This window comes from Silurus aristotelis (assembly GCF_946808225.1).
Source record: "Silurus aristotelis genome assembly, chromosome: 15".
In the NCBI taxonomy this organism is placed as follows: domain Eukaryota; kingdom Metazoa; phylum Chordata; class Actinopteri; order Siluriformes; family Siluridae; genus Silurus; species Silurus aristotelis.
Genome location: NC_139588.1, coordinates 24,280,810 through 24,305,166, shown reverse-complemented (window position 1 = coordinate 24,305,166; position 24,357 = coordinate 24,280,810). Strand labels below are relative to the sequence as shown.

At 40.1% G+C, this 24,357-nt stretch overlaps 2 protein-coding genes across 2 annotated transcripts; one reads left to right on the top strand and one right to left on the bottom strand.

Annotated features, from left to right (window-relative positions):
• The first annotated feature begins 11,589 nt into the window (after window positions 1-11,589).
• Window positions 11,590-14,469, top strand: nfkbiaa (nuclear factor of kappa light polypeptide gene enhancer in B-cells inhibitor, alpha a). Its single transcript, XM_083561787.1, has 6 exons — window positions 11,590-11,981; window positions 12,528-12,633; window positions 12,804-13,011; window positions 13,127-13,215; window positions 13,578-13,832; window positions 13,946-14,469. Exons 1-6 carry the CDS (start codon window positions 11,740-11,742, stop codon window positions 13,976-13,978), a joined length of 933 nt encoding a protein of 310 aa, XP_083417913.1. The 5' UTR covers window positions 11,590-11,739; the 3' UTR covers window positions 13,979-14,469.
• Window positions 14,470-16,956: 2,487 nt separating this feature from the next.
• LOC310737962 (proteasome subunit alpha type-6-like) lies at window positions 16,957-23,866 on the bottom strand. Its single transcript, XM_083562772.1, has 7 exons — window positions 23,653-23,866; window positions 22,738-22,832; window positions 22,504-22,585; window positions 22,215-22,370; window positions 20,025-20,203; window positions 19,833-19,927; window positions 16,957-17,112 (listed from the first exon to the last, which is right to left on the bottom strand). Exons 1-7 carry the CDS (start codon window positions 23,726-23,728, stop codon window positions 17,055-17,057), a joined length of 741 nt encoding a protein of 246 aa, XP_083418898.1. The 5' UTR covers window positions 23,729-23,866; the 3' UTR covers window positions 16,957-17,054.
• Window positions 23,867-24,357: the final 491 nt, after the last annotated feature.

Sequence of the window (24,357 nt, the reverse complement as noted above, 5' to 3'; positions counted from 1 at the left end):
TCCCAGTGCAGTTAAATAGGATTTAAGTGCGGTGACTGGGCAGGTCATTCCATAATAACACTCCAGACTGCTCTCTAAATAACACATTTATGGCATTTAGCGGACGCCTTTGTTGAGAGTGACATACAAAAGTGCTCCAAGTCTCTTATCAATGCATAAATCTACAGTGGTACACTGGATTACAAACTTAAGATAAATCAGTCTAAAACTGTGCCTTTTACCAAAAACAAAAATAAAATCCTCTCAACAAAGTAAACCTGGAAAAGTGTTTGTGTCTCAGGTAGTGGAAGGTCTTTACCTGTCGTTTAAGATAGTAGTGACTCTGCTGTGCGCACATCTAGGGATAATTCATTCCACCACCTCGTGCCAAACAGAGAAGAGCCTTGAGTATACATACCTCTTACCCAGAGAGAAGGTGGTACCAGTTGAGTAGTGCTGGAGAATCTCATGCAGCGTAGTGCAGTGCGAGGAGTGATGAGGTCAGGGGTGCTGGTCGATTTTTAACTTTTAAAGGCAGACATCAGTGTTTTGAATCTGATTCATGCAGCTACCAGCAGCCAGTAGAGGGAATAGTAGTGGGGTGTGGTAGGAGAACTTTGGCAGGTTAAACACAAGTCACGCAGCTGTGTTTAGGATAATTTGTAGTGAATAAATAGCTTTCAGAGGTCAACCTGTCAGCAGAGAGTTGCAGTAGTCCAGTCTTGAAATGACAAGAGACTCAACAAGCACCTGAGAAGACTGTGCACAGAAATGTTCAAATCCTTCTGATGTAATAACCTGACAAGAAAGAGTTGCATGTGAGGAGAAGGACAGTTGATTGTCCATTGTTACTCCAAGGTCGCCAATTGCATTTAAAAGAATTTGGCCGCTAATGGGGCAGGACAAGAAGTCTTCTTAAGTTGAGAGGTTGGGTGCGTTGGAGGTCCATGGTTAAGGAAATAGAGGAAAGTGTCAGTGGCAGAGTCCCAGGGTAGAAATTAAAAGGAGTCAGGATCAGGGAGAGATTAAACAGTACAGGAAGCTACAGAGGGGATAAAGATGGAGTGTGGAATGGGGGCCGTGTTGGTTCTCGATTCGTTTCACTTTCCAGAACCATCTCTGCTCTAAAACAACCCCAAACCATTAAGCTTCCACCTCCTGAGACAGTATGATCACATCTCACCTCCATCTTCTCTGTTTCAGTATACAGAGGAGTTCTTGGTCAAGGCAATGACGGCAAGTTGGCCTTCAGGTAAAAGCTATTTCTCAGACTTGGAGTTCTGGATTTAACACTCTTTAAGCATCTGCTGGATTCCTATTGTTTTTTTTATATAGTAAAGACTTCTTAGATTTCTACAACTTTAAATTTCAACAACCCCATTCCAAAAAATTTGGGACATTGTGTAAAAAGTAAATAAAAACTACATTTCAATCATTTTCAAATCTCATAAATCCATATTCTATTCACAATTAAAAAAAACATACTAAATGTTACAATTGAGAATATGTTTACCATTTTAAAGAATAAAAAAACAGGGTAAATTTGAATTGCAACACATTTTAAAAAGGTTGTGACAGGGCCATGTTTACTAATTTATAGCATCACATCTTCTCTCCGTATACATCTGGGAACTGAGGAGACCAGTTGCTGAAGGTTTTGCAGGATGAATGTTGTCCCATATGTGTCTGATACTGGATTCTAGCTGCTCAACTGTCCTGGAAGTCCTTTGTTGTGATTTTAGACTGCAGGCCAGTTCAGCACCTGGACTCTTCTACTACAAAGATCAAATATGCAGTTAGCATTGTCCTGCTCAAATATGCCAGGTCTTCCCTGCAAAAAAAAAAAAGATTTTCAGCATTGACGGAGCCTTTCCAAAAGTCAAGCTGCCTATTCCACGGGCACTAATGCATTCCCATACCATCAGAAATGCAGCTTTTTTTTTTGTACTGAGCACTAATAACAAGCCAGATAGTCCTTCTCCTCTTTAGTCTGGAGGGCGTGGTGTCGATGGGTTTCAAAAAGAAATTAGCGTTTGGATTGCTCTGACCACAGAACAGTTTTCCACTTCCACATGTACTGCCTCAGTACATTTTAAGTAAGTCTTTGTCCAGAGAGGATGGTGGAGTTTCTGGATCATGTTCACACATGCCTTCTTCTTTGCATGATAGAGATTTAATCTACATTTGTGGATGACGTGTCAAACTGCATTCACAGACAATGACTTCACGAAGTGTTAATGATCCCATTAATGATCCCACGTTTTAAATGCAGTGCTGCCTGATGGCCCAAATATAAGATTCTTTGAAAATTTTGATGACATATAACTATGAGATACTCATAGTTTTCACAATTGGATAATGAGATTATTATTCTAAATTTTTATTTATACATATTGCTGAAGCATTGCCCATCTTTACTACTGAGAGACTGCTTCTCTAAGATACACTAGTTATATACATTTTTACAACGTTTGCTAAGCCATGGTCAAAATTACCAGACAATGTTATGATTATTATTATTATTATTATTATTATTATTATTTTTAAATCCGACTGTAAATGAACTAAAAGTTTATCTCGAGCCAGCCAGGAGTCGAACCTAGAATCTTCTGATCCGTAGTCAGACGCGTTATCCATTGCGCCACTGGCCCGGATGTAGATCAGCGGTACGTGGAGTTGTTTATATATATTTGCACGTCTAATTTCTTTCATTTATGTCATTATAATAAATGTGATTTTATTTTATTCACAAGATTATTAAGGGAGGAAATTATCTATATTTAATGCACGGGTTTTGGTCCTGTTGCACAAATGTAATTATGGCAATAATAATTAATGCTAGGAAGAAACATTACATTTGAATATTTATATTAATCTTTTTTGTGTTGCTGGTTTATATGATGTTAAACAGTTTAATGTTACGAATAAAAAAGAACAACAAAACTAAATAAAATTAGGAAAATTAAATATCTCGAGCCAGCCAGGAGTCGAACCTAGAATCTTCTGATCCGTAGTCAGACGCGTTATCCATTGCGCCACTGGCCCAGACTGGATGCTATGTGAACAAATGTAAACTTTTAAAGTTCATATAGGTTTCCTACATATAAAACTGTTAATTAATATGAACTTATGACCTTGTATGATTAAATAATACATTTTTTTTTTAAAATCAATTATGCCCATATCTACAGACTTTTACACTGTATTACGGTCGCTAGATGGCGCCCCGTCTTGCAATGATCTTGCAACCAGATGGCATGCAAAATGCTGTAGGAGCCATGCTGGTTAAATGTGCCCTCAATTTGAACTGCCATTTATCTTCTGTCCAACAAAGACAGTGGTTATAACCAAAAATCTCACATTTGGAGTGTCATCTAATTCTAATCCAATCTAATCTAATCTAGTTATCTGATGTCCATTCCTTGTGTTTCTTGGCACAAGAAAGTCTCTTCTGCTTCTTGTTCTTCTGAAGTAATGGTTTCTCTCCTTCCAAAGACCACGAAGGCCTGACTCACGTAGTCTCCTCTGAAAAGTAGATGTTAAAATATGTCTCCCACTTGAACTCCAATTTGTATATCCGTGGTTTCTGAGACTGGTAACACTAATAAACTTGGGCTCCATTTTCCTGGATGGTCTTTAAGAGAGCCTGTTTCTTTATAGCATTTGATGGCTTTGGAGATCTATTTAAAGTTCTTGAGATGTTTGGTTTTACTGATCTTCATTTGTTAAAGTAATGATGGACCTTTACTCTTTCCTTAACTGAGTGTTTCTTACCATATTATGGATTTGTACAGTAGTTGTAGTAGCACTAATAGGACTATTGACTCTGTGTCACAGATGAACTCTTGATAAGACACACTTGTGACCTGAAACCCATTCTATGTGACGACCTCGTGAATCTGATGTGAGAATGCCGTAGGTTAAAGCTAAACGGAGCTAATTTGGACAATCAATAATATAAAACATAGTCTGGGTTGTTTAGCATGTTTGTGTTTACTACAGATTTCTATACGGAGTTTTCAGGATCAATTTACAATTAATGTTGAAAATATTCAAGAAGAATGGGCTTATTTTTTAACACCGCACTCCACATGGAGTCCCCATTTCCATTATAATAACCTCTACAATTCTGGGAAGATGTTCCACTAGCTTTTGTGGAGATTTGTGCAGATCGGGAGGGGTGGATGCCTGGGGGTGCAGGCAGCATTTACATTCATCCCAAAAGTATTTAACAGAGTTGTGAAGAGAGCTGTACAGCAAGTCACTCAGGATCTTCCAGTCCAGCTCTTGTAAATCATGAAGCTGGCATTGAGAATTCGCCTGCTGTAAAATCAGATAGACAGATCTGTTCAGAGGTCAAGAAACACCTAATGACATGGCACATGGTTTGTGATTCATAACCTGAAGAATGGGTATATCGGGATTTCCTCTATGGGTTGCATAATATTTAGGCTTTTTGAGGATTTTAGAAATGTAAAACTTCCTATTAAACTTTTTTTTTTTTTATCTTAATTTTACTTGTTTGTTTGATTATTTTCTTCTTTTCAGTTTTCTTTGAAATGTGTTTATTAATTCCCCTGATCTATTTTACTTACACCTTCTTTCTTTCTTTTTTTCTTTTTTTCTTTCTTTCTTTCTTTCTTTCTTTCTTTCTTTCTTTCTTTCTTTCTTTCTTTCTTTCTTTCTTTCTGTCTTTTTTTGTTTTTCTGCTTTTTAATACAATGCATTTAAAATACAACTTATTTTGTTGTTGTTCTGTTGTAAAACAATTTATATATTATTTTAATCTCCTAATTCATTCATAAAATACGGTTTGGTTAAATGTCACAAATGTCTGAAATTAGTCCAAAGTGTAAAGTGAGTCATACTGCTGTTAGCCTGCAGTCCTACATTCACATCCCACCATCTGATCTTTACAGACTGGTCATGTAGAAGGCAGCAATTCCTAAACCTCACTCTATCACTCACATTTCACATACCCCATAACTGAACTGAATAATAATGAAAAATAACCCTCACGATCGCTCAGCCTGTTCTGGGGTATGCACCTGCACACTTTTCACAGTTTCACCACATTATGATAAATTTAGCAACAAACCCAAGCCATTTGAAACCAGAAAACAACCAGAAGCCCACATGCACATTGCCCACACAGCCATGAGTTAAGGTCATGAGTTATGACCTACAACTTAAAAAAATTCAGTGCATCTGGAAAGTTTTTTCCTTGTTTGTTTTATGTTCTGTTAAAAATAGTGTGCTATAATACCTCAAAACGGTTTCGGCTGATTATATTCTAAGATTGCAACCTAGAAAACCAGTTGATTTATGTAATGATAAAGTTTTTAAAGCACTTGAGGACATCGCGATGGATAAACGCCGTAAATATAACTAAAATAAAATCATTGTTGAAGTGATCAACTGTTTCCTGATTAACACAAAAGTGTAAAACTGTTCACAGAAAATGCAGTCGTAAGCCACTGTAGCAGACTTTTTATATTAATTAAAGCCCAAATCCATCTTCAGCGTTCCTGAGGTTAACCCCCTGAACAGTAACCTCATGGATCTTCAGGCTGTAAATATGGAGAACATTTTCAGCTGCAATGAGTGGCCTCCAACTGAAAAGAGCTCCATGCAGCTATCTCTGTTTACATATATAGAACATTGTACTAACATTATTTACATATCCAAAGTTCTGAGGTTTGTTTCAATGGCTTTTTAAATTAGGATTTAACATTTTCAAACTTTACACAACACCAATGTGATGACTTACGTAACAGGTTTTTTTTTTTCCATATGTTAATCTGACATTAGTAATGCGTTACTAAAATCACATAAAGGAACACTATTAATTCTGCATTACAGATGTGGGTACTTTTGGTTGTAGGGAAGTGTAAAAGGTGACAAAAGGTGGTGTTTTCAGCACAATATTCTTCTACTAGGCTCCTTTTATTCTACTATCAATGTAAAAGTCAGGTAATGATGTTCTCATAACGTTGTGAGACAAACCTGTGTTACTGCCTGCATTTAAGAAGAATATATTTAAACTGCGGGTTTTTTTATTTATTTTTTTAATGAAGAAGTGCTCATTTAAAAACCTCTGGAAGTGGAAGTTCTTTAGACGTCATTCGAAAAACTGCTAGAAACTCAGCGGTTTGGACATCAAATGGAAGTTCATTTCACAAACCACAAGTTCGTGCCAGAATATGCTTCTAGGAACTTTGTAAATGTGGACATTTTTCTTGTCTTTTTTTTGCGCCCTTATAGTTTATGTTATAGGTGCTTAAAGGATCCAAAGAGTAAAAATGTCATTGTGTGGTGTAAAAAGCTGCTTCCTGTAGATATGACCATAAACTATTAAATCTTTTCACTCCATTTGTCAGGTTTTAATTTGTAGTCATTTGTATATTACAGTAAATAGAATGTCTACAAAAACAAATTATGTTAAACTCAACAACCATGAGGACGGATTTGGTTTGTGATTAATATAAACAGTCTGCTGTTTAAAATATATATATATATTCATAATCTATTTAATTCTGTTTGAAACGATGCCCATTGCCTATCAAAAATAACATCGGATTGAATTGTAGTTTTGGTTAACAGAAAATGTTTTCTAACATGTTCTAAAAACATTTAGTTCAATAAATCAAGTGCTTTCCTGAGAAATTTGTAATTAATATAATATAATGCTCTAACACAGTTCGATGTCAGCTGTGAATGGTTCTAAATGTTCTAATGATGTTCTTCAATAGAAGGAAGTGACCTCTGGTTAGCAGAATGTTCCAGTTCTAGGACATGTTGGTGATATTGGAGTTGTTTAAGTAATGGATGTTCTGAAGACTCTTGCAAGTAAAGTTTTAAAACACAAAGCAAACAATTTGTACGGCATGATTTTAGAAGGCCAATGTTCTACGACATGGTTCTTTCATAATGTGATGGTATGAGAAATGTCCTACTAATGTTATTGTAGAAACACTTTATGAACCTTACACTTTATGAACATTCCTCAAAAAGGTTCAAGCTCAGATGGCATCCCGGTGTCGTGGTTCTCTGAGTCATGCAGAGTGTACCTTCAGACATTTAAATAATTTGTGTGTAGACTGTGTGTGCCCTAAGAACAAAGGGCTTAGACACACACACACACACACACACACACACACACACACACACACACACACACACACACACACACACACACACACAGGTGTGTTCCCTTGTTTTACCACGGTGTGTCATAGTATCGCTAATTGAACTGAATATGTTGTGTCTTAGAGACTGTTGCTAGGAAGATCCTAAAGCATGTAAACAGACACTGAGTGCTTTCCAGTTCTAATGTCACTCAGGTACTCACGCAAACCCACGCTGTCTCACTGAGTAGACGGAGTTTCCCCTCTGAATTTTTTCATGTTTGTGTGTTTAGTGAAACTGGATGCCCCTCAATCAAACCCTCTGCTCTCTTTGTTTAAAAAAAACGCAGACAGCCACCGTATAGGTTTTCTCTCTGCGATCAGTCTGCAGCTGACGTCTCATTCTGTCTGTGAAGTCTGTCGATGTGAGTTGCTTTGTACCCCTCTGAGAAATGTGAAATGAGTAAATGCTAGACACAAGTATAACCCTGAGATAGATACGAACCCCTGGGTACCCTCATCACAAGATAAAGAAAGAGCAGTATTTTTTCTATATATTACAAACAGGAAATAACTCTTTATCAGTTAAACCTGTAGGGGGAACCTCAAAGTCTCTTGCAGAACCTTGCAGCAGAGTGGTTTCCTGTCAGAGATTCTAATGAAAAAATCTTTTCAGAAGCTATGTACATTTAATAAATTAATTTTTCTGCAAACATTTTAAACCCCCACCCATTACTCTGAGCCCTGGACCTTAAACTTAAAATTTTTTTTGAGCCCTAATCCAGAGAGACTTTCAGTTATCTTATTTATACACAACTGAGCAGTTAAGAGTAAGAAACCACTTCCATAACCCTGACTCTGATCCTAACCATGAGCCTATGACCTCATATTAAACCCCGACTGTGATCCTAACTATGACCCTAACCCCTAACCCTGGACCTAACTTTAATATTAACCCTAAATCTAACTACGACCTTAGCCCTACACATAACCCCCAACCCTGGCCATAACTATGACCCTAACCCCTAACCATACAAATAACCCCCAACCCTGGCCCTAACTATGACCCTAACCCCCAACCCTGGCCCTAAATATGACCATAACCCCTAACCCTACCCTTAACTACGACCCTAACCCCTAACCATACACATAACCCCCAACCCTGGCCCTAACTATGACCCTAACCCCCAACCCTGGCCCTAACTATGACCATAACCCTTAACCCTACCCCTAACTATGACCCTAACCCCTAGCCCTACACATAACCCCCAACCCTAGCCCTAAATATGACCATAACCCTTAACCCTACCCCTAACTATGACCCTAACCCCTAGCCCTGCACATAACTCCCAACCCTGGCCCTAACTATAACCCTAACCTTTAGCCCTACACATAACCCCCAACCCTGGCCCTAACTATGACCCTAACCCTACATAAAACCCTAAACATGGCCATAAATATGACCATAACCCCTAACCCTGGCCCTAACTATGACCCTAAACCCTAACCCTAAACAAAACCCTAACCCTGGCCCTACATCTGATCACATCACATTATCAACGTGTGCTGTAAATATCATGAACAGCAGCTACACTAATTTCTCTCCACTGCTTCTCTTTCACTCCCCATACTGAGGTTGCTCCAGCTCCAGTCACATCCCACCTCATGAAGATTATGATGCCCACAAACATCCTGAACCATCTAGAGACGTACCAGTGCCAATTGTATTCCACCTGATATAGAGTTTGGACATTGGACCTCTTTGAGTGTTTAAAGGCTCTAGCATGGAGAATCAGGTGATGGATCTGTGATGATCTCAAATGTTGAGTAAAAAGACTGTAAAAGACTGTAGAAAGAACATTACTCATAATCACACACCAGTGCTCATGTTAGTTCTCACTCTCCAGTGTTCTGTAGTGTTTAAAGACTATAATCACACTCTTGATGTCACCCAAATGAGGATGAGGTTCTGATTTTAAGTCTGGTTCCTCTCAAGGTTTCTTCCTCATTCATCTAAGGGTTTTTTTTCTTCACCACAGTCTCCATGGTGCTCATCAGGGATAAACACACACATCATTCACCTTCCCTGTTACATTCTGTAAAGCTGCTTTGATGCAATGTCTGTTGTGAAAAGCGCAATAGAAATAAACTTGACTTGACTTGAATTATTACTTTATTAGCACTTCTCTGCAAAGTAAAGTTCATGTGTATAAGTTGCAGTGTGTAAAGAGCTTCAGTGGTTGAGGCTCTTCAGGGGGAATCCTTAAAGTTTCAATGCAGAACCCTACAGCAGTGTACAGAGTATACTTCCATATCAGAAAGGGTTCCAAACTGGAACTGGAATGTTTTAGAGAAATTAAAAGTGAACAAGCATGCACAGTTCGTGTGTGTGTGTGTGTGTGTGTGTGTGTGTGTGTGTGTGTGTGTGTGTGTGTGTGTGTGTGTGTGTGTGTGTGGAGCTGTTTCTATCTGAGACACCTATCACTTTCATGTGCTTTGTACATGAACTTTTTTTTCTCTCCTCTATGTGTATGTGTGAGTGTGTGTGTGTGTGTGTGTGGGTTGTGTATGTGTGTGTGTGAACAGTAAAAATGGCAGACAGAAGTAAGTCCCAGACCACAGGGAATGTGTGAATGGAAAATTGTAAAAGATTCAGTCAACCTCATGAAGAGGTTTCAGCACTGGTGTTTTCTGGAGGGAGAGTCCCAGCAAAGTCACAAAACACTCCCATCAACCCCAGACTGAGGGGCCTTCCGTTTCTACTCGATGCTCTTCACTCACACCCCACACTTCAGTATACACCAGCGATACTGCTTCATTCTTTAAAAAAAAAGTTTTATTCATTTTTTGTATCATGAAGACAACCTAGAAGATGAGCTTCAGCAGATCCTGTCACATATAACTTCACTTTATTTTATTACACCTTCAGTGTACAGTTTACTGTATTCCCATTGGCTTCTGACTCTTTTCTACAATCATACCTTACATCTAGAACAATAAAGGTTCTTCACATTGATGTTCAAACACGTTTGAAAGCTCACAGTAACATTTAACGATTAAACAAAAACATCCATAGAGAAACTCGTTTCTATGTATCATCATATTATTCTTATATTGTCACACAATAAGATCAAATCTGGAACCTTCTAAAACTTTCTTGCAAAACCCGTCTATAGAGTTCTTTAAAGTGCTCCTCGCAAAACCTGTTCTTCAGAGTTTCAAACTACAACCTTTATAGTAAGACAAGAAACATTAATTATATCTAAAAATATATAAAAGAATTCCAGCAGGTTATCATCACACACGGGCTTTCCAGTAGACCCGCATTACAAAACTGCAAATCCTGAAGTGTTCCAGAGAAGCTTTGAGGAACCTGAGAACCGAGAACTCTTGAGGAACTGCTAAACAGGAAAACGTCTGCATTGGCTAAAGTTGCAAAAGTTGTTTTGGTTGTGAATCTGTTCGAAAGAGTTCTCAAATCTATGTCTTTGTCAGAAACCAGACATGGGAAAGATTCAAATTTTTGAATGGAAGCGAAGAACATTTATTAATGTTAAGGAAATCTAGAACCTTTCCAGAACCTATTGCATTCCCTCTGATGGAACTCGGAACGGTTCTAACCAAACCTCTGGGACCACATTTTTTATTGCAAGGTTGTTTCATTTTTTATTTTTTTATTTTCATTATTATAGAAGCAGGTTCTATTTAAAAAAAAAAGGCCGCTCTGGAAGTTCTTTTGATTGTTCCTCTAAAGAAATCCCATAAAGTTTCTGCATCAAACTTTTTTCCCTGTTTGTTCTTTTTTAAAGGAAGTTCGGAGAACTGTATAAAGACTCCACTGAAGGACCTAAAAGGGCACAGGATGGGGAAAATGTAATGCCTTAATCTAGAACTATTCATGGTTCTTTCCAATGTTCCTCTGTAGGAAATCCTTAACATTTCTAGATAAAACATTGTAACTGAATGTTTCAGGGTTGGAGAAGCTTCCATGGGCAAATGTCTTATAAATGTGTAATGTTATTATTATTATTATAATTATTACTATTGTTATTATTAATCCTACACCATTAGAGAAAAAAGGCCCAATCTAGAACTTATATAAGGGTTCTTCAAGGCTCTTGCGTTGCTCCTTCAGGGGAATTTCTTCATGACACAAAATAAACTAATGTATGCAACTCTGAATCTTTCCACATTTCTATAAAGACTTGTTTAGTGTAAATGTGTGTGCTGATGTGGATCTGAGAATGAGATCTTGGATTTAAAGGTTAAACTGCGAGTTGTTGGACTGATGCGCTTCAGTCATTCATACGCAAAACTCTTCTTTTATTCATTCATTTATTCACAAGCTCTTGCAGATTTTTCTTTTTCCCCCCTTCTTTGTTACAGTGGAACCACGCGCCGTGTAATAGAAAAAGCACAAAATTTCATTCTTACTCTCCTCAGTCACAGGGAGGGAAATTCTGTGAATAAAAACCCGCCCCGCATTTCCCCGAGCTAATCAGGACTCAGTGGAAATCCCCATGAGCTGAAGAGTATAAACCTCCAGCCTCCTCCACTCCTCCTCATTAGCACACACACACACACACACACACACACTCTCTCGCGCACAGACTCTCAGAGACGCACAGCAGATATGGATATCCACACCCGGAATAACAGACTGGACTATTTGGAAGATATGGACCCGAAAAACCCCAAACACACCACCGACGATCGTCTGGACAGTGGAGTGGACTCTCTAAAAGAGGACGAGTATCAGCAGCTTGTGCAGGAAATAGAAGACCTGAACGTGACCACACGGGTCACCCTGCACCACCAGAACCAGGACCACCTGCACCATGCCTGGAAACACGAAGTTACCGAGGACGGAGACACGTAAGTGCTTTAGGTTTTTTATTTTTTATTCGTATTTGTTGTTGTTGTTGTTGTTGTTGTTGGATTAAAATAAACAAACAAACTGAGCACACAGACAGTGAGGTATAAATGCACACAATTGCGCGCGTTACGCATGAGGTTTTGCGCAATTCTATAGAATGTGTGTGTCGGGGTGGGTCAGGGGTTTGTGTGCATTAATGTATAAAGTTGTATTAAGTAGAGGAAGTAAAGTGGTTTAGATGAACACAGGGGGCGCTGAGAGAGAGAGAGAGAGAGAGAGAGAGAGAGAGAGAGAGAGAGAGAGAGAGAGAGAGAGGTGGAAAGTCCCTGGCTCTCAGCCAAAACCTCAATAATGCGTCAGATGTGTCAAAGCTTCACTGGGTGGAAATAACCTTCTCACACACACACACACACACACACACACAGAGAAAGAAAAACTCCAGAGTTGCGAAACGCCCGAGTTTGAAGCCACTTCCTCTACTGGTAATTCTGAAGCCCCTGAAATACTCAATTCTAAAACAGCAACCCACATTTTTTTCCATCCAGGTACCTGCACCTCGCCATCATACACGAGGCCCAGCAGGAAGCTCTGCACATCATCAAACAGTGCTTCAACGACCCCTACCTCGACAGACACAACCACCAGAGACAGGTAAACACCCCCCCCCCCTTTTTTTTATTATATTTGAATATATTGTTCCTTTTTTTTATTACTGAAATGTGTCCAAAAAAGAAATAACTATAAAACAGTTAATATATAAATGATCAATAATCATTGATAAATTATAATAAAAAAAAAAAAAACGTGATTTGTTTTTCCAGACTGCGCTCCACCTGGCCGTGATCATGGACCAGCCTCACATAGTGGAGAAGCTTCTGAAGGCCGGCTGTGACCCGCGGTTGGTGGATCAGAGCGGGAACACGGCACTGCACATCGCCTGCAGGAGAGGATCTCTGTCCTGTTTCTCCGTCCTCACGCAAATCAGCACGTCTCACCTGAGCAGCATCCTGTCTACACACAACTACAGCGGTGAGTGTCTTCAACAAGACGCCGTAACACACCGTCTCCTCATCAGCTCACCTTCACCTCTGTGTCTGTAGGTGGGATTCTCATTTTAATCCTATTCTTCTTTCTGATTTTTCAGGACACACGTGTCTGCACATAGCATCCATCTGTGGCTTCCTGTCTTTGGTTGAGAGAATTGTGCAACTCGGCGCAGATATAAATGCCAAGGTTTGTATTTTGGAGTTTATCTCACACACACACACACACACACACACACACACACACACACACACACACACACACACACACACACTAGTTGACGTCTTATGTTCTCACGAAGACCCCAGACAGGAAATAACTGTTTTGAGAAATAATTTGACCCAAAGATAGACTACGTAAGGAGCAGAAATCACATGTGGATTACAATTAAAACCAGGCAAACCTGAAAGATCTCCTGGATAAAACACCAAACAGATTTCTTGAATCATCAGTAGAAACGTGTGTGTGTTTGGAACGTAGGTTCTGAAAGTAAAACTGTTTGGCGTTTCTCAGGAAAGAGAACTCACAGGGTTTCTGTTTTTTCCTTTTAGGAACAGTGTAGCGGTCGCACGTGCCTCCACCTGGCTGTAGATCTCCAGAACCTGGACCTGGTGCAGCTGCTGATCGCTATGGGCGCCGACGTGAACAGCGTGACGTACGGAGGCCACGTTCCTTACCACCTCACCTTCGGCCGCCAGAACGTGGAAATCCGGCAGCAGCTGTTCAACAGGACGGCGTACGAGCTGCGGCAGTTCCCCGACTCCGAGAGCGAGAGCGAGGACGAGCTCATGTCCGACGACGACTGTGTAAGTTTTCACGCTTTTTACGCGACGTGTCAAAAGCACGTACGTACGTGAACGGATTGTAATCGATTAATTAAAGTGATTAGTGATTAATTTTGTTAGTTTTTTCCTCACAGATATACGACGACATCCAGTTTATCGGGAAGTGAAGTAAACTGAAAGACTTTTTCAAAAAAACCAAAACAAACCAAAAAAAAGGGGAGACATTTTTCCCATGAAGCAACACAGAAGGCAGCTGGTCCTCGTAACGCCTGCAGATCACGGAGAATCCGACCGACTCCACCTAACGTAAGGCGACGCGACGCGACGCGACGTGACGTGACGTGACGGCTCGGATTTCTCTGCGCACAAATAAGAGACGGACGAAGGAAGGCACACGAGGCTGAAACAAGGTGCTCAGAGAAAGCAAAGGACTATGGGATATTTCTCCTCCTCCTCAAAAATCCCAGAAGTGACTCTACCTGAGACGCAGCATGTATCTTATTGTAAAAAAAACCAAAACCAAAAGAAAGAAGCAGAAAAAAGTTCTATTTTTTTATACTTGTAAATATTAATTATGACACTATTGTAAATCATGATGTATGTATTATTCTGCATATGACCAAAGTTGTTTTATTAAAAGAAGAACATTCCGTTTGAATATTTCGTCTGCTTGTTTGTTATTAACTTCTGTTTTCTTGGGGGGAAAAAATGTATTACGTAAAAACTAAAAATCACGGACTGCATTCGGAAGAAAACCTGAGTGAAAAAATTCCTGACTCTGTACAGTCAACAGTATCGTTTCCGTAACGGACTCGGTGACTCAGTGACTCTTTTAAAAATGCCATTACTCAGTAAACGATGTATGTATGCTAAAGCGTGAGGACGTACGTGAGTCACGTTCAACAGAAGTTCCCCTTATGGTTTACTTTTGTAAAAAACAGAAAAACCAGAAATTTCCTTTTGCCCCTCAGAACAGTGTGAACATAATCGAATCATCTGGGACAGTACAGAAGATCCCTCATTACATTACTGACAAAATATTTTGGAAATTCCCAAATATTCCAAATAGTTTAATAGGGAAAAAAATCCTTGATTTCATATAACACTGAGTAAAAGTATTTGCACACCCATATGTGGATTTACTTCCCCCTCAAGCTGTATCTGGTGTCTTTGGAGGTGTTTTTGGATCTTTTGGAATAAGTGGCATTACATCTTCCCTTCTACACCTTTGGGGTGAATTAAAACACCTCCTGACCTCAGCCTCCAGTCGACGTTGCTAACAACCAACAGAGTGGAATTTATTATAACAGCAAATCTGGACTACATATACAATGATGTACAAACCCCCCCCCCCCCCCCCCCCCCACACACACACACACACACACACACACACACACCTACCTGGGTAAATCTTTGGTCTATAGAGTGTTTTTCCATACAGTGTGGAAACTGGTTGTAAGCTTTAGGGAAACTCCACTACTTGGTTCTCCTGTGAGTTTAAATCCTGAGGGGAAAATCTGCAGTGAAATAAGCATCGAATCATCACATCATCACCCGGTCACATGCTGAGGGTGAATTCCAGCCTGAGTTCATCAGATTCTAGTCCAACATGATCATAAAACAAGCACACACTCTACACTACTGTTTATTCATACATCTGTTTACAAAACCAGTACAATCTCTCATTAAATCCCATCCCAAAGGAGCACTTTGATTATAGAGGAACCAGAACATTCAGTGTTTGTGTTAAAGCTGCATTCAAGAAGCAACCAAACATTCATGAGTGTACACTCGTATAATCCAGGGTCTACCATTAACCCTTTCCATTTAGTCTTAATCCCCATGTGAAGTGAAGAACACTGAGGATCTCTTCATCATCACCTGTTAGTGTGTGGATTTATTTATCAGGCAGCAGCTGAACATTTTCTCCTCAAAGTTGATGTTAGAAGCAGGAAAACTGGGCATAAGGGTTTGAGCGAGTTCGACAAATTGTGACGTCTAGACGTCTGGATCAGATCTCCAAAACTGCAGCTCTTGTGGGATGTTCCTCGTCAGCAGTGGTCAGAATCTATCAGAAGTGCTCCAAGGAAGGAACAGTGGTGAACCGGCAACAGGGTCGTGGGGGACGAGGCTCAGCGAAGGCTGGTCCGTGTGGTCCGATCCAACAGACGAACTCCTGTAGCTCAAACTTCTGAAGAAATTCATGCTGTTGATGATTGATGGGTCACGACTGTTATATTTATATAAATATATATTAGGAGTATGAAGGTACATGTATTTGTACCTTTATTTTTTAGTACAGTGATTTCAGTTCACTCCATGTACCAAATTCAATCCAATCCTGGTTACAATCTGAATCCTCTCAGGAACGTGTTAAGTGGCAGAACGCATCAAATTTTTAAACACAACAATACCAGGGATATATATATATATATATATATATATATATATATATATATTAAAAAAAGAAGCACTCCATAGTGGAAATAAGATTTGTTTTGCGCACACATTAAAAGATTCAAGAACTTCTCTTATAAGGAGAAAATGGGTGTAAAAGGCAGGTGTCCCAATACTTTTGGCCACAGTGTGTACAGGATGACCTGAATCTTGATTGCTGAGTCGGCGTTCTGTGGGTAAAGAGCCTTGTGAAGGGAACTGTTCACAGAACCCCGTCTTTATCACTTCCATTTTCTTTTGCTAGAGAAAATTTTTAATTTTTTTTTTTACTTCAGATTCGGGTGAACATGAGTCACGTGGGGTGTGTGAGTAGTGTCTGTTGCCTTTCTAAAAAAATGGCTGCTGTAGAAGATCAGTATCTCATCATTCATATATTCATATATTACGTTGCGCAACTCATCATCATCACCACCAGTTTTCGCAATCTCAGATTCCACAGTGAAGCTGCAATAAAGCCTGTTACCATGACAACCAAACACAAACACAAACACACACACGCACCGAGTCGCATGCACGTAGTTTGTAATTGGACAGAAAGAGAAGGTAAAAGCTGTACTGAGTGTGTTTAATAGACTGGAGTGAAGTTTTCTGGATAGAGATCTTGAACAGGTATGGAAGGAGTCGCCATAGTGAAGCTTTCAAATGTGTCTAAAGGCAAAAAAAAAAAAATCCAATCCACAAGCCAATGTTTTTCTTCAAAAACAATTTTAATCATACAGAGAGATGTACAGGAAAACATAGCGTTCATCGCTTCTACACAATTCCCACAATGCACCTGGTTCTTCCTCAGTCTCGCTCAGATAGAGACACCAGGTGAGCATCTACCTCTGCTTCAGAGAGAATCCTGAAACACACACACACAAAAACATTATTATCAGCAAATAAAAACAATCTTCTCTCATTAGGGGTCTCCACAGCAGATCATCCGTCTCCATACCCCCCTGTCCTCTACATCTGACTCTTTCACACCAACTACCTGCATGTCCTCCCTCACCACATCGACCGCAAACATCATACTTCACTTCTGTCTGACCTTGTCCTTCAACCTGTCCATCACCACTGCAAACAGGAAAGGGCTCAGAGCCGATCCTTGATGCAGTTCCAACCTTAAACCAGTCTGTCGTTCCTACTGACACTTCACTGCTGTCACACTGTCTTCATACATGTCCTGCACCACCCTCACATACTTCTGACACACCAGACTTCCTCATACAATACGACCACTCCTCTTTCCACCCTGTCGTACGCTTTCTCTTTCTTTCATCCTTGATAGCAGCACACCCTTCCCAGCTCGGTCCCTCCGAGTGGCCAATCGCTACAAATCCTTTTCTCCTTCCTTAGTGTCCAACTTCTCCTACAGCTCCTCATATACCTTTTCCTTGGCTTTCACCACATCCCTCTTTACCTGCTGCTGCATCTCCTTGTACTCGTGTCTACTTTTCTCATCACTCTGTCGATCCCACTTCTGTTTCTCCAACCTCTTTCTCCTTATGCTCTCCTGCACTTCCTCATTCCACCACCACGTCTCTTTGTCTTCCTTTCTATTTCCAGATGTCACACCAAGTACCTTTCTAGCTGTCTCTCATCACTCCTGCAGAAGTTCCACAATCATCCAGCACCTCTTCACCACCACAGAGCCCCTGCCTGACCTCTTTCCTGAACCTCACACTACACTCTTCCTCCTTCAGTTTCCACCATCTTATTCTTCTCTCAGTCCTCACTCTCATCCTCTTCTTCTTCACCTCCAAAACCATCCTACAGACCACCATCCGATGCTGTCTAGCTACACTGTCCCCCGCCAACACCTTACAGTCTCCAATCTCCTTCAGGTTGCATCTCCTGCATAGCACATAGTCCACCTGTGTGCACCTTCCTCCACTCTTATACATCACCCTATGATCCTCCTTCTTCTTAAAATACGTGTTCACCACTGCCATTTCCATCCTTTTAGCAAAATCTACCACCATCTGCCCTTCCACATTCCTCTCCTTAAAACCATACCTACCATCACCTCCTCATCACCTCTGTTCCCTTCACCTACATGCCCATTAAAGTCTGCCCCAATCACCAATCTTTCATTCCTACGTTCACCTTCTACCACTTCATTTCACTCACTCCAGATAGTTTTCCTTCTCCTCCATCTCACAGCCCACTTGTGGAGCATAAACACTGATGACATTTATCATCACCCCTTCAACTTCCATCAGAAACTCTCTTCACCTCCACTACACTCTTACTGTAAGTAAATAAAGACAATGCAGGGAGATAAATATTGTGTCCTGAAAACTACTGCACTGATCAGTGTCTGAATTCTGAATCTGCATCATTAATGGGGATTTTTTTTATTGCTGCAAAAATACATAACTCACATTAGACTCGTCATGGACTAGTGTTCTTTTTTTTTTTTTTTTGTTATTGCACTTTAATTTATAAAAGTGTTTTCTTTAATTAAAAACAACTAGTTTTTACAACTAGTAAAGAATTACTCTAAATGAAAGTGAATCAACGTGCTGAGCTTGAGGTCTTCTGTAGATATCTGCAGCTTTGTTCACAAAAAACTTCATCAAAAAACACAAAGAACCAAAAAAACCCTCAGCACTGCTCATCATGCTGATAATCTCCACACCCACTCTGAATCACAGCCCTGGAATTCAGTGCTACTGTTTTTATTGGAACAGTGTGTAAATTACAACACACACACACACACACACACAATGTCCAAAACTAATGGGACACCTGACTTTTCCAGCCATACGTGGTCCTGCTACAAACTGCTACCATAAACAGATCCACACAGATATTTAGGACGTCTCTGGATGTGGTAGCAGTGAATTGTCCAGCGCCATGAACATCTGCTTTACATGGATTGGAGTGAAAGATCTCCTGCTGTAGAGCTTCAAACATCATGAACACCTCTGGGATGAATGTGAACGATGTCTGCACCACAGTCCTCCTGACTTTCCTAACACCCTTGTAGCTGAATCTCCACAAAATCTAGTGGAACATCTTCCTGGAGGTGTGAAGCTGATCATAACAGCACATGGAGACTAAATGGGGGAACTGGAAACCCATACCACACACACATACCAATCTTATGCGCCGGTGTCCACAAACTTTTGGCCAAATAGAGTAGATAAATGAATAATGTAAAAAGATATTAATTTATAAAACAAACTATTATTTATTTATTTATTTAAAACGCCTGCTTAATTTATTGACTGACAAAAATACATATTTATTTTTAGATTTTATAATAGAAAATATTTCACAATGAAAACGTTTCTATTCGTTTAATTCCATGCCTCACTCCCTCTTCTCACTTTCTTTCTTCTCTTATCTCTCATTCTTTCTGTCGTTCGTGTTCTCTCTATCGTTATCTACTTCCTTCTGGCTCATTCATTCATTTCCTCCTGCTTTTCTTTCTTTCTTTCAAACATCCCAACATTCACAAGGCTGATTAAAAGCAGTGAACATCTGACACGTCTATGCAACACAAAACAGGTGTGGTCAAGTGTGTGTGTGTGTGTGTGTGTGTGTGTGTGTGTGTAAAAGGTAAACTCTCACCTGAACCGGGGATCCTGTGCTGTAATCACTCCCACCTCCAGCTCAGACGGCTTGAAATCGATGGACAGCACCGTGGACAAGCAGCTGACCGCCGTCTGTCAATCATTTACACACAGACACGCCCATTTACACACAGACACGCCCAAATCACACACAGACACAGTGTGAGTGAGACAGAATGATGTGCTTCACCTCGATGGTCTGCTCGAAGGTCCAGTCATGTTTCTTCTTGACTTTCTTCTCCAGGAAGCTGATGGCTTCAGTCTGTTTCACTCCGGCTGCTGTGGCCTTAAAGCCACAATAATACCCTGCAGGGTCACATTTATACACCTGCGGCCCCAACTCCTCATCCATCCCGATCACAATCATACCTGACACACACACACACACACACACACACACACACACACACACACACACATTTTTACACAAATTTTAAACCTAAAATAAAGAAATGTTATTTAATATTATATTATTATATTATTATATTATAATTCAAATATAATAAGTAAGAAAGTATTCAGACACCCTTAAATGTTTCACTCTTTGTTATATTTCAGCCATTTGCTAAAATCATTTAGGTTGATTCTTCTTCCTCATGAATGTACACACAGCACCCTATATTGGCAGAAAAACACAGAATTGTTGACATTGTTGCAGATTTATTAAAAAAGAAAAACTGAAATATCACATGGTCCTAAGTACTCAGACCCTTTGCTTAGTATTTAGTAGAAGCCCCCTTTTGATCTAATACAGCCAGGAGTCTTTTTGGGAAAGATGCAACAAGTCTTTCACACCTGGATTTGGGGATCCTCTGCCATTCCTCCTTGCAGGTCCTCTCCAGTTCTGTCAGGTTGGATGGTAAACGTTGGTGGACAGCCATTTTTAGGTCTCTCCAGAGATGCTCAATTGGGTTTAAGTCAGGGCTCTGGCTGGGCCATTCAAGAACAGTCACGGAGTTGTTGTGAAGCCACTCCTTCGTTATTTTAGCTGTGTGCTTAGGGTCATTGTCTTGTTGGAGGGTAAACCTTCGGCCCAGTCTGAGGTCCAGAGCACTCTGGAGAAGGTTTTTGTCCAGGATATCCCTGTACTTGGCCGCATTCATCTTTCCCTCGATTGCAACCAGTCGTCCTGTCCCTGCAGCTGAAAAACACCCCCACAGCATGATGCTGCCACCACCATGCTTCACTGTTGGGACTGTATTGGACAGGTGATGAGCAGTGCCTGGTTTTCTCCACACATACCGCTTAGAATTAAGGCCAAAAAGTTCTATTTTGGTCTCATCAGACCAGAGAATCCTATTTCTCACCATCTTGGAGTCCTTCAGGTGTTTTTTAGCAAACTCCATGCAGGCTTTCATGTGTCTTACACTGAGGAGAGGCTTCCGTCGGGCCACTCTGCCATAAAGCCCCGACTGGTGGAGGGCTGCAGTGATGGTTGACTTTCTACAACTTTCTCCCATCTCCTGACTGCATCTCTGGAGCTCAGCCACAGTGATCTTTGGGTTCTTCTTTATCTCTCTCACCAAGGCTCTTCTCCCCCGATAGCTCAGTTTGGCCGGACGGCCAGCTCTAGGAAGGGTTCTGGTCGTCCCAAACGTCTTCCATTTGAGGATTATGGAGGCCACTGTGCTCTTAGGAACCTTAAGTGCAGCAGAAATGTTTTTGTAACCTTGGCCAGATCTGTGCCTTGTCACAATTCTGTCTCTGAGCTCTTCAGGCAGTTCCTTTGACCTCATGATTCTCATTTGCTCTGACATGCATTGTGATCTGGAAGGTCTTATATAGACAGGTGTGTGGCTTTCCTAATCAAGTCCAGTCAGTATAATCAAACACAGCTGGACTCAAATGAAGGGTGTAGAACCATCTCAAGGATGATCAGAAGAAATGGAGAGCACCTGAGTTAAATATATGAGTGTCACAGCAAAGGGTCTGAATACTTAGGACCATGTGATATTTCAGTTTTTCTTTTTTAATAAATCTGTAACAATGTCAACAATTCTGTGTTTTTCTGTCAGTATGGGGAGCCGTGTGTACATTCATGAGGAAGAAGAATGAACTTAAATGATTTTAGCAAATGGCTGCAATATAACAAAGAGTGATTAAAGGGGGTCTGAATACTTTCCGTACCCACTGTATACATATCCAAAACTCAATTTGACAACAAATAAGTCTAAAAGTAAACTGAATTGTTCTTAATGGAGGGAAACATCACATCAAAACAATTCAAAATAAAATAAACAAACAAATAAAATAGAAACTGAGCGGTTTGTGTCTTTAAATCTATAATTATTATAAAACTCTTGGCTGAAGGTGTACATGTGCCCCTGTACGTGTGTGTATAATAATGATGATGATGATGATGATGCAGTGGAGGACTCACAGCAGCCAAGCGGTCTCATCTCAGCGTTCTGTGTGTAAACTTGTGAAATGTCGGCGATCCTCTTGCAGAGCATGTCTACTGGAATCTCGTAGCCGTATTTGTACATCCAGTTCGCTGCCTCATAACGAGCTCTCTGCACCTGAGACCTGCTGTCAGCTTCATCACACACACACACACACACACACACACACACACACACACACACACACACACACACACACACACACTCTATATAACAACCCCTGAATGTTTATTATGCATCATATACAGTAATATGAACTCTTTGTACCCGTCATGCCGGACATCACACAGCCGATGTTGTCTGTGATGCGGAACAGGTGAGTAACTGTAGAGGCGTCTAGGAGCTTGTCCTGAAATTATATTAATAATATTTTACAAATAATGATACATTACATACATGTGGACCTACAGCAGCTGTGTGTGTGTGTGTGTGTGTGTGTGTGTGTGTGTGTGTGTGTGTGTGTGTGTGTGTGTGTGTGAGTGAGAGACAAAAAGAACATACCGGAACTTTTTTCTGTGTAACGACGATGGCGCAGTCTTTCCCTCGCACAGCCACCGACGTCATACCGCCCTGATTAATGGCCTTAAACGCATATTCTGTAACACACACACACACACACACACACACTATATTAATACACACTGCATGAACAGTATTTAGTCCCCTTCACCTTCAGATGAGTCTCCATGCATCCTGCTGTACACCGTAGGGCCAAAAGTATGCAGACACCTGAGCATAAGATTAGAATAAGTGTCTTTAAGCGCTCATTTGCCGTTACAATGAGCTCCATTGTTCTGGGAAGATGTTCCTCTAGAGTTTTTTTTAGATGTAGATACATGTGTAAGTAAAGGCAGGTAGTGATGTAGGTGAGGTGAGGAGACCTGGGGTGCAGTCAGCGTTCACATTCATGCATGTTCAATAGGGATGGAGATCTTCAGCAGAAGATCTTCCACTCTTTATATCTGAAGCTCTGTATAGCTGCTTTGAGATAATGTCTATTAAAGAACATAGAAACTCCAAATGCATGTAAAGCAGATCATCTCCAGGGAGCAGGATTGGGTCTCCTGGATCCAGTGAAGGGACATTTCAGGTTTCAGTGTTTTTTTTTTAAGACTGAAAACTAAAACCTTTATTCTTTTATATTATTATTGTTTATTTAATTAAACTATTTGGGTTTGTATGACGCTAAATTTGCATATTCACCCTTATTAACCAATCAAATCGCGTCGTTTATTTTTAATACAAAGTTGAACATTGCAGATGTCGGAAATGTGTTTATATTATATATATTTTTATTATCTATCACTTATTTAGATTATAATTTATACCCAGAGGACACAATAATGACAATAGTTAGCCGGTTAGCTTGTTAGCACTGCAGCCTCGCTGTGAATGAAAACACAAGTCTTTACTCACCCACTTGATAAAGTCTTCCCTCCGGGGAGAAAATGGTTATATGGCGATCAAACCCGGCGCTCGAGCCGCGAGACATCTTTAATAAACCCTCCTTCTTTTTTTTATTTAAATAATAGTTATATATAAAACCCTTCTTTATAGCAGTGACATGCAGAATTTCTCTCTCAACCGGAACTATTCCCAGCGTGCTCTTCCGGGGTCATCTGTGTCACGTGACACGCGCGCCATTAGTCTGGTGTAACATTAAATAAAGTCCAAACACATCATTATAATAAAACAAATAAATATAATACAGTTTTACAAACTGTTTTATTACCTTTTAAAACCCCTCAAAGAGCAAAAATTAATAAAAATGTCGATTTATTTATTTATTTACACTGATACTCCCACCCTAATAAATCAGTACTGTAATAAATGTATTATTAATAAAAATCTTACAGATGTTTTTATTGTTACGTCTGACAGACCGAACGTCTGCTTCGTATTTGCCGTAAACAGTGAAGATCCAGGTCTGATGCCTGCTCGAGTCTAATCTAAGTGACTTCATTCATTTATTCAGTAATTTAATGTAAAACAGAGACGTGTCCAGACATCTGTTATTAATGACCAGCTGCATGTACCTGAGTTTATATTCCCTTATTCTTCTACACTTCTACCCCTGGAAATTCCCACTGTGATGGAGGGAGTAAAGAATCCATTTAGGTT

Excerpts from the sequence above, each read along its gene's own strand:
- nfkbiaa (XM_083561787.1), top strand. The coding sequence starts at position 11,740 with ATGGATATCCACACCCGGAATAACAGACTGGACTATTTGGAAGATATG. Across the intron at positions 13,216-13,577 it reads GCGCAGATATAAATGCCAAG|GAACAGTGTAGCGGTCGCAC; the intron begins GTTTGTATTTTG and ends TTTTCCTTTTAG. Across the intron at positions 13,833-13,945 it reads TCATGTCCGACGACGACTGT|ATATACGACGACATCCAGTT; the intron begins GTAAGTTTTCAC and ends TTTTCCTCACAG.
- LOC310737962 (XM_083562772.1), bottom strand. The coding sequence starts at position 23,728 with ATGTCTCGCGGCTCGAGCGCCGGGTTTGATCGCCATATAACCATTTTC. Across the intron at positions 22,586-22,737 it reads TTACACAGAAAAAAGTTCCG|GACAAGCTCCTAGACGCCTC; the intron begins GTATGTTCTTTT and ends ATATAATTTCAG. Across the intron at positions 17,113-19,832 it reads GCACAGGATCCCCGGTTCAG|GATTCTCTCTGAAGCAGAGG; the intron begins GTGAGAGTTTAC and ends TGTGTGTTTCAG.